Here is a 14,459-nt window from a genome sequence, read left to right on the forward strand (position 1 = left end):
CCCCCCCTATTCGCTCGTTGACGATAGCTGTTACGCCTTTTTCAAGGTTTAAGTACTGAATTTGTCGAATCTGGGTAGTTCTTTTGAAATCTGGGGAGTTTTGGCGAAAAAGCTGGGGAGATTTATTTTTTCGGCATACCATCACTGTCAGGGCTTTTCATTTTGCATCATTTTGGTTATGTACCGCATTGTTTGTCAACATCAGGGGGGTATAACTCCGAGAAAAAGGTGGGTCAGAAAAAAAAGACACGGTAATCTCTATGGGTGACTTGTGACGTATATTTTCCACATTCCAAAACGAACTTCATGCATGTTTATAGGCCGCTGTCACGAACTTCATGCATGTTTATAGGCCGCTGTCATTGGCCGATTTTAGGCTAGCCAATGGGTTGGCTCCGAATGAGAATTATATTGTCTATGGTTACGCCTTTTTTATAGTTTCTATCCTAGTCGATGGTGAGTATGTGTAGTAGTGACGTATATTTTTCAGTTACAGACTTTTATCTATGGCAAACATTAGGACCCATGGGCTCAGTACTAAAAACCCGAAGATATTGATCTAGTGAGTGGTTCATTTATGGTCAACATTGTTGATATTGGTTGATATTGTTGGGAATATTTGCCCTTTGTATTTTCCCTTTTCATCACGTAACAATTATTTAATCTTCAGTGACCTTAATTAATTCCTTAAACCGTTAAAATGGATTCCGAAACGGGGAAAAAGCACAAAGGAGAGGGTGAGTTAATGCGAGATAAGTTTATGAAACAATACAATTTTCATAGTCTGCTTATAAATGAATCCTCAAAAGCCCAGAGCGTTACTTATCCATTTATATTCTTTTTGTATTATAATGGTAACTTATCTTTTTCTGTCAAAATAACAATCCATCACTTGTCATTAGTTTTGGTGCTAATTTGATCGGTACCGTGTTTATTTTCTCAACCAGTAATTATTATTCTAATTGCTGATGCAACGTGTGTATATAGTGGAAATAACTTTACATTTTTGATAAAACTCTAAAAAATTTTCGAAGCTGTAATATTTGAAAATCTTTTATCAGGATTAGTTCATGTTATTATTGGAGAAAATCAATAATGGTTTTGGTTAGGAGTTGCTGACATTATTCATTACAGCATATTATTTGTAATTTGCGAATAATTTAATTGTGTTTTCAAGACAAATCAGATTAGGTACCTAATCATTGTGTTTTTATTTTCGATTCTGATTGTTTTGTAGTGCCATTTTACATGGGCATGTCAGAATCCCTTAATTTTTGGGAAGCCTCTATTTATTATGTATAAAAAATAGTTACTGATATTATGGAGTACTCCCATTGCCTTCATTCTACCCTTTAATATGTGTCTGTTGTTCCTCCTTTTCTCTATCTCTTTTATTACTTATTCAATTAATTTTATAAACAGATTTTACGGTTAAAGTTATGAATACACACAACATCAAACACTCTATCTACACCTGGTGACAGTTTGGCTCAAAAGAAATTGGATGGTGTGACAGCTGGTATGGAAACGTTGATTAGGTGTGCATGCCCAATTTAACCTAATAGCGTTCCTTTTCTTTTTTATTGTTCTATTGGCTGATCCTCACATACACTATCTTTAACCCCTAGAGCCTATATATTTTGCAATGTACTTCTCTTAAGCGAACCTTCAAAATGCAAATTGCGCGGGATTTTCGCATTCCATTCCAAATAAATTTGCTGTTTTTTAAAGTATTTCAACATAAAATACCGTTTTTAAAAGCAAATGGAAAACCCTTTCAGTTTTTAGTATTACGAATCGACATATAAAATTAAAATTAAAATTTTGAATGAAAACATAAATAATGTTTTTAAAGTAAGCTAAACCATTGGTTTTTACCATGTAAACTGTAATTTCCACTTAACACAGAACTAAAACATATTTAATTAGACAGAGGTATTATAAAAGGTTTTGTCATTTAACTTTTTTCTCATTTTATATTAAAAATATTTATTTAAAAATTTGCAAACCTTGATAAATATTTTTCAAATTCTAAATTTCAGTAGCGTCTGTGGTAAATTTTTAAATAAAAATATAAAGCGTGTTCTCTCTTTCTAACATTGTTTAAATCAAAGATCATATAATACAAGAAGATATGCTATCAAGTGTTTTTTCTATGGAATCGTATGTCGCCGATTTTGTTATCCAATACTACTGCACGACTTCGCTTATGCTATAGTGTCCGCACTCTCCAAACCAACACATGAAACATGTCAATTTTGTTGGCACTAATACTAGAACCGATTGTGCCTACACGTTTCGACAGCATTTATAATCAGCAATACATACAAATGAATGCGGATAGGGATTGCAAGACACAAATCGGCATTTCAATTGAATTATTAGTTTAACTTTCATTTGATAAAAAGTCCTGGTGCTTTTACATTGGGCAGATCGAAATGTTCACAATTTTGGACATAAGGGTCATAAACAATAGTTAAAATATTTACGGTGGTTTAGAATCGGATTAAATAAAAAATAATAATTGCAAACTGAAATTATCAGAAATCATATGTTGACATAAAAAGTATGTTTTGAACTAATAATAATTTATATATTAATTTGCTAAACTATGTAGACGAGGAATTGGCGAGTTTGCTACATAATTTAATTTATTTTTTCGTAGGAAGCAATCACTTTGTGGTTAGACATATTATATTAAATCAAATAAAACACTTTGTTTATTAACCACGACTTTATTATTATTACATCTACCGGTTTCGCTACGGTCGAGCTTCATCAGGATGTGAAATATAACTAAAAACTAAGACAGAGGTGATGCATATTTATAGGAAAACAGAGGGAGACAGAATATAATACATTATAAAAGTGGGAGGAGTCAAATATTACATAGGCATAGTGAATTGAAGATATATAATAACAATTAACATTTTTACATGAATTATACATATAATAATACATTTTAAAGACATAAGAAAAAGCATAAACTTATTATTTAAGAGTGGAAAGGATTCTGGGAAACAAGTTAAATATAGGACTATAGAATGTGTTTTTTTGATTAGATAAATTAACTTGTGTATTTAATAAATGGTCTGATAAGTTACTGTTTATAGATTTCCTGATTTCTAATGATTCTAAATTGTCTAACCTAATGCCTATACTATTTTTATGTAAGAGGCTAGTACCTGTTATTTTATCAAATCTATGGTCTGCTGATATTAAGTGGTTGGCGAGTTCCGAAAAACCTTTACCATTTAACACCGTACATGTTCCTTCACTCTGGTCTTAGTTTTTAGTTATATTTCACATCCTGATGAAGCTCGACCGTAGCGAAACCGGTAGATGTAATAATAATAAAGTCGTGGTTAATAAACAAAGTGTTTTATTTGATTTAATATAATTTAATTTAATTTGCTAATAACATTGAAATAGGTCCTTGTGCTTAGTGTGTTGAGTAGGTAGTATCATGAACTAGCTGAAGTACCCTGCCTTACCCGGGCTTTATCCAGAGTTCTTTGAAATCGCAAACATGTCTTTTATCTCACATATGCATAGGCTTTATACTAGAATAAAATAGAAGTGAACGGTATATCCTGGATATTGACTTATATTACACGGAGTCATCAGGACTCTTACTAGGCGAATCTTTAATTGTTGGTGTTTGCGCTGCAGCTGTAGTGAACGAAATAGAGATTGTGGATTTATTTGAGAGCTGTAACTTGTGCAACCACGAGAAAACAAATTTATACTTCTCATCAAATCTAAAATTCTAAAAATATTCTATATATAAAACACACCGAGTCATACATAAATGGTAGTTTGAATGTAGGAACAGCCCATGCAATTATTCTGCGAATTTTTGTTACTGCTTTAAAATCATTTTGGTCAAAGCGAGACGAGCAAATTATAATATGGTAATTAGGAAACCAGTTCCCTTTCTCCCCGTTGCATCGATCCTTTTTACTTTAATTTTTCCTTCCTTTGGAAATCTGAAATAATGATACTACATATAAGTTACTACACATAAAAACTTAGATAAATTATTCTATACCTAACATAAATAAATAATCACGTTTTTTTTCATGTGAATACCGCACAAGAGTCCTAACTGCCCCCATCCGTCATTGGCATCCCCAATTGGGGTATGTTGTGAGGCAGAAGGGGTAAAATTTCTTTACTCCACTACGCACAAATTATTAAAAAAAAACTTTGTTCCAACTTAATTACGACAAGAACTAACTATTTAACCCTTAAATGCATACTGTTGCAAAACTGCAACATACCGTTCAAACCACCTTTAACTCTTTGGTGTATACTTAATGCATGCCGTTTTAGAATTATCAAGTTCACGGTAATATATTTTATCGAGTGGCTTCACCTTTTTTTTCTTTCGCGAATGTCAAATGTCACTTTTTCTTTAACAAAGTGAAGATTTCGAAAATTGGTTGGAGGTTAAAATTACAGTTTTGTTTTGCTGTTATTATTTTGATTTTCTTAGGTAAATAGATACAATAATACAATACTTATTTGTAATAACTCGTATTTTTCCGGTACACTTATTAGTTTTGAGAATTTTTTTTAGGTTTTTTATTTTTTTTTCATACGTAAATTGTTCATATTAATTTTTATTAAATACACGGTGTTGTAAAACTGCAACAATTTTTTTTTAATCAAATATCATAAAAAAATTACAAAAAAAAAAAATTCTTTATATTTCCTTGCATATGCATGTAAATATCTACAAAATATATTTTTTTCCAGAAAAATAAATAAATCATGCATTTAAGGGTTAAGTCGGGAGAGATGGTAAAAGATGCATTTTAGTTCCATTTTTCCAATCAAATTTCATAGGTAAAAACAATTCATAGATGATAATATTTTTTATTTAAAATGAAAAACATTGCATTTTTCTAGCACCATCAGCATCAACAACAATTATTACAACAAAATAATACATTTAAAAAAAAAAAAGTATTTTGTTGGTATTTAAACGTAATCGTGTTCCATCACTAGGGGAAATGATATTCCATTTGTTTTGAAGTTCACTTGGCGTATCGCATTTTCACAAAGTTGCACTGAATTTTAAATAAAACGAGGACGAACTCTACTTGGTGACAACACAAACTCCACTAAATGAATGAATTCTTTACGTATTTATATCACGCTCGGTAGACCATGATCTGCCGACGGTCGGGCGTCCCTCACAACATATCTTATATTCTAAAGGGTTTTCCAATAAGAGGTGTTATTTTGAATAGCCCGCTATTTCGGTAGATGTTACTTTTGAAGCTGTCATTTTTTTACATTTGACAAGTAGAAACTACGCCATTAATAAAAATGGAACGATAGACGCTTCAACAACGAATTGAAGTTATTAAAATTCACTTGAGTGAATCAAAAGCAAATCATCTTGAGTGATGAGGCCCATTTCCACATCGGTGGCTTCGTCAACAAGCAAAATTGTCGCATCTGGGGCTCGGAAAACCCAAGAGTTATTGTTGAAAAGCCTCTCTATCCTAAACGTGTGACTGTTTGGTGCAGTTTATGGTCCGGCAGAGTCATTGGACCTTACTTTTTCGAAAATGAGGCTGGAGCAACAGTTACGGTGAATGGATTGCGCTATCGAGAGATGATTAATGATTTTTTATGGCCGGAATTGGATGGTATTGATCTGGACAATGTTTACTTTCAACAAGACGGCGCTACGTGCCACACAAGCAACGAAACCATTGATCTTTTACGGGAAAAGTTTCTTTGAATATCAAAATAACACCTCTTATTGGAAAACCCTGTATTATATTTGGTTCAAATCATATATAACAAAATGAGAGCGCATGACTTTTATGAGTCTGTGTCAGGCTGAGAGAAATATCTCAGGTGTTTGACGTCTGGGAGAAATACATCCCAAAATTGCTCTAGGGGCTAAGTTATATAGGTAATGTGAATATGGGTATGCACAAAGCAATTGTGGCATCCTTCTCTTCACTGTCCCTCCACATTCGCCTCCAGTCCTCAGTCCTTCCCAATATACCTCTTCCTCGTTCTGCCTCTGGGTCACTTCCACCGGGGCACTCAATGTAGGCATACCGATACATCCATGCAAATCTTTCATTGCTTTAATTTTTTTTTGTTTCCATTTGTAATTTTTATTTTTATTTTAACAAAAATAATCAATGACTTTCAAATGTAATCTATCAGGAGACCATCTAGAAGTGACGGGTGTCTCCCGCAGCGGGCGCGTACGCAAGAAGAGCTCCAAGCTGATGGACTTCGAGTCCCCCGACGACCTGGAGGTGGGGCGGCCCAAGAGGCCTGCCGGGCCCCCGCCTGTCTCCAGGGCCCTGCCCCCACCCAGCCCCCAGCCCCAACCAAGCTCTCAGGGCCCCGTGAAGGAGGAGCACAGTGGCAGCGAATCGGACTACTTCGATCCTACGCTTGATAACCCTAATGATAGGTAAGGATGTTCAAACACTACAATATGCCATCCATGCTACATATTTAATATAAATCAATTTAAAGCTCGATTGCATTCTCATATCTAATTTATTTATTTATTAATTTATTAATTTTCGGGAAATCGACAGTTTACATTTAATCAGTTTGTTCATAAGTATTATATAGCCAAAATAAACCAATTATGGATTTCCTCCTTGTGACTTTACCTCTACTGAGACAGGATAATATGGAATAAGCAAATTAAATTTGTAAGAAAGGATTATGAATTAAAAAAATTATACAAAACAAAAGTTTATATAAAACGAAAAATTTATAAAACAATACATTTATAGTCACGGAGAGAGGCTGTAGATATAAATCAAAGCATAATAGAGACTAGCTTTTTGCCCGTTGCAGGCAACTAATGGGTAAAAATTAATTGCGTGGTGTAGTATTTGAATGTAGATGAGGCGAGGGTGTGGCTCTACAAATAGTTAAAAAAAGAAATGTATATTTGGAGAAAAAAAAGTGCCAAGGAGCTTAATGATCATTTTTTCACCGAGCCATTCGTGTTGTGTAGGTCGAGACGCGTAATTTGATACCCATATCGTATGTACGGTTTTTGTCACCGACATTCTTCAAAAGTCCCAGCGAGTTTTATTTTGGAAAAAAAACATTGCTCTATAAACACGCAAAATGTAAAAAATTTTATGGAAAACATTTAAATTTTAAATTCAAATTTAATAATCCGTTTTTAATATTTTCCCAAACTTCTGTGCTCCTAGTAGATTACAGCGTCCTCGAGGTAATTTTTCGCAGAAATAGCTCTATAAGAAATATCATTATGGAGGAAAAAAGTCTTCATTTCAATTTTAATTTAATTTCATAAAAAAATATCGGAAAAATGCACACATAACGCAAAAATGGTACATACTCGTATAAAATAAAGGGATCACACTTTTAATATGAATTGCTCCCGGGGCGACGGTACCCATGTCCGCCTGCGAAATTTAATATTATTATAAACACGCGAAAAGCAAAAACATTTAATCAAAAAATGTATATTTGGAGAAAAAAAAGAGCCAAGGAGCTTACTGATCATTTTTTTCACCGAGCCATTCGTGTTGTGTAGGTCGAGACGCGTAATTTGATACCCATATCCGATGTACGGTTTTTGTCACCGACATTCTTCAAAAGTCCCAGCGAGTTTTATTTTGGAAAAAAACATCGCTCTACAAACATGTAAAATGTAAAAACTTTTATTGGAAAAAATTATATAAAAAAAATCTTCAAACTTAATATATTTAAAAAAAAAAATTACCAAAAAAATATATTCATAACGCAATTAGGTACCTACTCGTTAAAAAATAAAGAGATAAAAACTTAAAATATGAATGGCTCCCGGGGCGACGGTACCCATGCCCGCCTCTCAAATTTATTACAAACACTCAAACTGGAAAAAAAATTGATTACAAAACAATTAACACCGCTTCACCCTATATAATTTCTGCACTCCTGGTACAAATTTTAAATTTGCGTGACGCTTTTGATGTAGTTTTTCACTACGGGGCGACGGTACCCGTGCAAAATTATTTTTACCCAACTTGATTTCGTTAATAATTAATAAATTTTATTTCGTTCAAAAGCATTATCGATTTTCAAAAGATTAGCCGTCGAAGTAAGTACCTACACAGATTTTATCGTTTCTTTGAAGTAACATCACTATGTAATAAAACATCTCTTCGGTGCTTGTCTATGATTGCTATTATTTCTAATTGGCCAAAAGCCCGACTGATTAAAAATGGCATTTTTCGGTTCAAATCTGAAATGTCAAAACTTTAGCCGGTTACTGTGAGACATTTTGAACCGAGCGCCATATGTAGAACGGCCGATTAACGTTCCTAAACCTTCGGAGGATGAATTTTTTCGATAATTTTAACCGTAGACTGTGCCTTTTTGACGGAATTCTATCATTAGATTGACCGTGTTGATTTTATAAAAAGGCATACCACGTGGTTTCGTGTTGACCACGTGACTTATTTTTGTCAAAGATTCGAAGCTGTGCCAATTAAACTGCCGCAAATCAACTTTAGTGTTAGGCAATTTGTGTGTTAGGCAAACCTGGCGGCCGGAAAGAGCACTTTGCACTTTCGTATGGCGCGCCGCGTGCGCTTCCAGTTTCCGCCGCCAGATGCTACTCAAATTTGTGTCGACATTTTATCCCGAACAAATATTTTAGTAAACATTTTCATACAAACTTATACTGACTCGTATTTTCGGTTTTTCCACGCCAAATTGAACCCCGGGTTCTATGCCGACGGGAAGGCGTCTCGGTCGACTTTCGCCTGAAGACCGAAACAAATGAAAGGCGACTTTTTCGCTACTTTCACGCCAAAACGAACCTCGAGTTGTTTGAACTTGAGGGGGAGAGAGGTCGATTTTCGCCTAATTTTCGGCGAGCAAAAAAAACAAAGAAACTGAGTATTAATATATGTATAGAAACATTATTCACAAACCATCAGAGAAATATTCTTTTATGGACCTCTTGTATTTGGTAAGTTCCCAACTGAAAATATCAACCTTGGATAATACGCTATTGTAATTATTGCATATTCTGTTCAGGCAAGAATTCTGCTTAGTGTTCGTTTTGCATTGATCAACCCTGAACAGGACACGAGAGCATGTTGAACTCGCAGGTACATTGAATGGAATCTTGTTTAGAAAAAGAATTTTTTTTTAGCAACATGAATCTTGTTTAGCAACAAGAATCTTGTTTAGCAAGAGCTAATAGACACAAGAGAGATGGACCATTATTACACAACGTGTGTCGCGATATAGTTCCCCTGTTAACACTGTAAACAGGGGAACTATATCGCGACCCGGTTGGGCAGCGTTAAAGAAGGGATTTATTAATGCTAGTCTTGAAGAGGCCAGGATTATATGAAGAAATAAAAACAGAAGCCAGTAACTTGTTCCACACACGAGCCGACTTATGCAAAAATGAGTCGAAGAAACAACTTTTCCTCTTGTGTCCGTTGAGTTTCACGCACATGCGCCGGGAATCAATGCTGCTAGATCTTTAGAGCAGGCTGCATTAAAATACCCGTAGGACAGATTCAGTATGCCCACATTGCGTCTGTGCATTAGAGATGGCAGTTGGTCAGTTAACAACGGATTGTCAATCAGACGGACCGCCCTCCTTTGCACGGAATCAAGTATTCTGGGGCTCCAGTAATAATTCCAGACGATTAACATTAACTTTATCAACGCAATCTATCTAATCACCCGGTACCTTTTTACACTATGTATGTGTTTTAGTTACATTTCATGGATCACATATGCGACAGCTAGATGGGGTTAAATTACCCAAAATTTGACAAAAGATCCGCAGAAAATACAATGGGCTAGCCAGGCTACGATTTTCTACCCTACCCTATAACTAAATACATGCTTATATGTTTTATCTTCTTTCACCCGTCCTATCTGAGTTGGGTTAGCGTCCCTGTCCTCTACTACTTCTTCGGCCTCCATCCGTAATAGGCCCAGCCTCTCCTGCACTGCCCCTGGAGTTGTTACAGCTTATTACTGATATATTTATTATTTCCAGTATGGACTCCCTGGACTCGGATGAAGTGGCTTCGGACGAGGATGCACCGCTGCCCCGCGACACCCCACGCCCCTCTCACTCACTCTACATGATGGAGCAGTCCAACAAGAGGAAGCTGCTGGTCAAGGACGGGAAGGTGGTGGGCAGGGCCAAAGCCCAGCGCAAGGACAAAGGTAACTTAACTATTACTCGATTAATTGAGGTAGTAGATAGGACGCTCAAACAGCAGTCTGTCAGATTGAGAACGATTCTCACCGACTAGTACACTATCAAATATAACTAGGCTGTTATATTTGACAAAGTAATAATAGTAACACTACAGTATAGCCGCCTAATGATAACATATGCGACAGCTGTATAGATCAAGTTAATTAAAACAGTGAATTGAAATAAATGGATGCGGGAATATAGAAAAAAACTTTGTCATACTGTTTAATATTGAAACAGCTTTGGGACTATTCCATAGGCCTGTTCAAAATGTTGTCATCTCCTTTGGTCCTCTCGCCAGTGATATGAAATGTTATTGTAACACACATTGGTTTTTATTCGTAATATTGTTGTCATTAATGGTGCATCTTATCTTGCTGCTCAGATCATATTCTCGTAAAAAGTCCATTAAATCATGTAAATTGCATCCCCCAGTTGGAATAATTGGCTGGGGCGGAACTTTCAACAATCATGTAAAACCACTAGAAATTGCACAAAAATCAATTATTAAGATAATGTACCAAAAGACTAAATCCTATCCCTCTAAACAATTGTTCCAAGAAACTGAAATTTTGGACCTTAAGCAGACTTATAGTGCTCAATGTCTTAAATTTATTTATACGCGACCAAACAACTTTATTAAAAATTCAAATCGTGCCAGCCAACGACATGGCGCTTGTGAATATGCTGTGCCTCACTGCAAAACCAGGTTGGCCCAAAGGCATATTAGTTTTATTGCTCCAAAAATGTATAATTCTTTATGTACAACCTTTAAAAGGGACACGTGTGTAAACCTTCAATCTTTTAAAAAGTACATCAAATCTTGGCTAAAAAACACTGAACTAGATATTTTTTTCTTATAAGTTTTAGCAAAGCTATCTGTAACATTTATATCAATGTATACATTATTTTTTATTATTTCACATACATACAAAACAGCGGATATATTTTATTGTTTGTAATGCTTTGTCTGCTAATTCACTTTTTAAGATGTCTTCAAAAACTAGTATTTACCTTATTTTTTGTGTTATTTTAAAACTTTTACATGTTACATGATTTAGTTTCTTGTATTGTATCTCTACAGTAACTCTTTTAAAATAACTTAAATTTATATTTAATATTGTATCTTCACTTAAACCATAGAAATAAGATAAAAATACTTATAATACCCACACTCAGGCTTCGCCTTCGTGGGATTTTTTTTAATTATGTACATTTATTTCAATATTTTTTTATACATTTTTCAATATTTTATGTAACCATGTATGTATAAAAAAAAAATTCAATAAATAATAAAAAAAAAAAAAAAAAAAAAAAAAAATGTCTTCGTGTGGTGAAAGAGAGTTGTGTTGTTGAAATATAACATTGATTGTGATTATATGAAGTATGCACCTATCAATTTTAAGTGATCCATGTGATGGGATTTTTCAAGAAACCAACAGCATCAAAAGGTAAGGCTTTCTCCATCTCTCCTCGTTTTCCCAGTGGATTGATCCTTCCTCCCAAAGGAATGGCCCTTAAGCTGCTGTGAACATTTGAAATGTCTTAAAAGACTGAGGATTGAATCTTCCTCTCCATGGACTGGAGTTGATTGCGCTAAACACTGCACCAAATCCCGATGGGTAGGACCGACATTTACTTAGTATATTAACTGCCATAATCTCATCCAATTTCTGTCCGCGCGTGTATGTGTGCTTGCCACCAAAAGTTGATACAATGCATTGTCATTGATGATGAGTCTATCTGTCGAGTTTCAGATCGATCGGATGTCAGGAAGTGCGTTAATTTCCACTTCCAAAATTTGCATTCATCTATTCACGAAAATAAAATTAAAATTTAAATAGATTTTTTTTTTAAATACATATTTTACGTATAAATGAAAATGCCATGATTCCTAAAAGCTTGCTACATCCACAGGATTTTTTTTGTTCACCACTTAAGACAACTTAATCTTTTGATTACTCAACGTATTTGAAAAAACTAAAAACTGTTTTTGAAAGGTGATGAAGTACCCTTTCAAACTTTATTACATATTAGAAATTAACCTATAATTTTTTAAATATTATAATTTATAATACAAACAAAAAAAAGGCTCATCTTACTGTTTTTGTAACTAAAATTACTGATATAGAAAAAAAAACACATTTTACTAGACAAAGGTATTACAAACCTGTCATATCATGTTAAATTTTTTTTTTTAAAGTTTCCTTTTTTTTTAATTACGGTCAGAACCTTTGGTTTCATAGAAGTGTTACATTTTAATTCTTCTGTGGTTAACTTCTAGATTTGAATATAAAGCGTGAAGTTTTCTCTTTCTAACATCGTTTAGGTCATATTTCTCACCATGATATCAAGAGAGATACAATGTTTTCTCTGAGACCATAGCCGTTGACCACGACGCTGCACCGCTGTGTTTAAATGTCTAATGACAACTTATATCAGATGCGGCCGCTGGCGAAAATTGATCGATTAAATAGTACAAAAACTGTGTGCTTTAAATGTTGCTTGGAGGAATGATCAATGCTATATATTTTTTCAAATTTAGTATGAAATTAATTTGGAACTGAAAGAAATATACAACACATACAGGAAAATGATTAATGGAGGAACGATAGATTGAGATTCACTGTAATGCATAATTTGGTTTGATTCCCAGGTAAGAGCAGAGTCACTGCGTACATGCTGTGGGCCAAGGGCGTGAGGAATGACCTCCTGAAGCAGCATCCGGACATGGACTTCTCCTCAGTATCCAAAAGGCTTGGTGAAATGTGGGCTAACGTTAGTACGCACATTATATGGAATCTGGCAAGATTATGCATACTATAACCATTTTGCCCACTGGGTTTTGTCAAGGTTCTAAATATCTCTTCGATTTATTCGACTGCTAAATAGAGATGGTCGATATTCCTGTCCTGGTCACTGGAACCGTCGAAATTTTTTCTCTGAGGATCCGGTTATTTTTGGAACTGGTTCATTTTGGAATATATAAATTAAATAATTTTTGAGGAACCAATGGTATCGGTGTATTCGTGGGAAACAGAATAATCTAGGATAGTAACCTTTTGTCATCTAAACAATTCTACTTGTGACACATTATTTTACCTAAATAAGTTTTTTTAAATGGCTAGCCAAAAAATTTAATAATGCTGAAAAAATTTTTGCTCAGGTAACTTACTTGGAAAGATACGTGTGGAAACGCAAGGCTAAACGTCTAGCCACAAAGCAAGCAGGGCAGAATACTCCTAGCAAAAGTATCAATGGTAAGTTCTCAATCACATCATAATAATATAACAGACTTCAACATAATTTAACAGTGCAGACAACCATAAGAGGAATGAGTCCAATAACTAATAATTCTCAAGCAACACTCTGGGTGCTCGATTCTCCAATCTAGGCTGCTCACAATCGCCGTCCAAAGTACATTCATTCTTCACTTTCGTCAAAGGTACATAATTAACAATGAGTGGGTTGAACCAGTCAATACCGACTTGTCTTCGACGGCTGTCAAATCTAGTCTATTGTATCCTAACCTAAGATCATTTCCCACGCGCTCTTCGAAGGACAAACAACATATGTTTTACAAAGTTGTTTTAAGGTCCCATATAATGACTGATTTACCGGCGATGTTGGATGCAATACATAATGTAGAACAACCTGGAGCAGCTACTTTGAGACCAACAAGAACTTTCCGCCAGAGGCTCGATTCTTTCGCTAATTTGACTGACGAAGACTTTATCAGGAATTTCAGGCTTAACAAAGCCTTAATACGTCAGCTGATAATCATTGTGTCTCCGTTCATAAAACCCCCATCCTGTTCTTCAGTTCTAGATGTCAAAACTAAGGTTAGCACAAAAATGATGCGGTGACGTTTTGTTTTTGACATTGCAAACTATGTATCACCAATATTACCATAGAAACTTCAAAAACATCAGAAACATAGACAATATTCACAGGGCCGCCAATAGAATCTCTTCAACCTTTTGACTTTCAAGAATACAAAATTTTTCGAGACAACCGGTAATTTTTCGTTCGTAAGTGGCGCAAAACTAATAAATTTTAATCGCCCGTGGAGTCCCAGACACAATCAGCTTCTATATCTGTGCCTAATTTTTTTGTGTTGCGCTATTTTTGTTGAGGGGAAATTTTACGTTTTCTCACATGAATTTGACAAAAAAAGGCTGAAGACCTTCAAACGAAGTTTGTCAAACAT

The 14,459-nt window shown here is 34.8% G+C and overlaps 1 protein-coding gene across 1 annotated transcript in view; it reads left to right on the top strand.

The window, feature by feature from the left end:
* Positions 1-559: 559 nt before the first annotated feature.
* Positions 560-14,459, top strand: part of LOC149411264 (HMG box-containing protein 4) — a 42,151-nt gene continuing 28,251 nt past the window's right edge. The window contains exons 1-5 of the mRNA XM_089647501.1: positions 560-737; positions 6,199-6,454; positions 10,043-10,215; positions 12,906-13,027; positions 13,416-13,509. Coding sequence (XP_089503627.1) covers positions 701-737; positions 6,199-6,454; positions 10,043-10,215; positions 12,906-13,027; positions 13,416-13,509 — 682 coding nt within the window. The 5' untranslated portion in view covers positions 560-700. The remainder of the gene's footprint in view (positions 738-6,198; positions 6,455-10,042; positions 10,216-12,905; positions 13,028-13,415; positions 13,510-14,459) is intronic.

The sequence above is a fragment of the Hesperophylax consimilis genome, chromosome 26 (assembly GCF_061612785.1).
Source record: "Hesperophylax consimilis isolate HC1 chromosome 26, BYU_Hcon_1.0, whole genome shotgun sequence".
Lineage (NCBI taxonomy): Eukaryota > Metazoa > Arthropoda > Insecta > Trichoptera > Limnephilidae > Hesperophylax > Hesperophylax consimilis.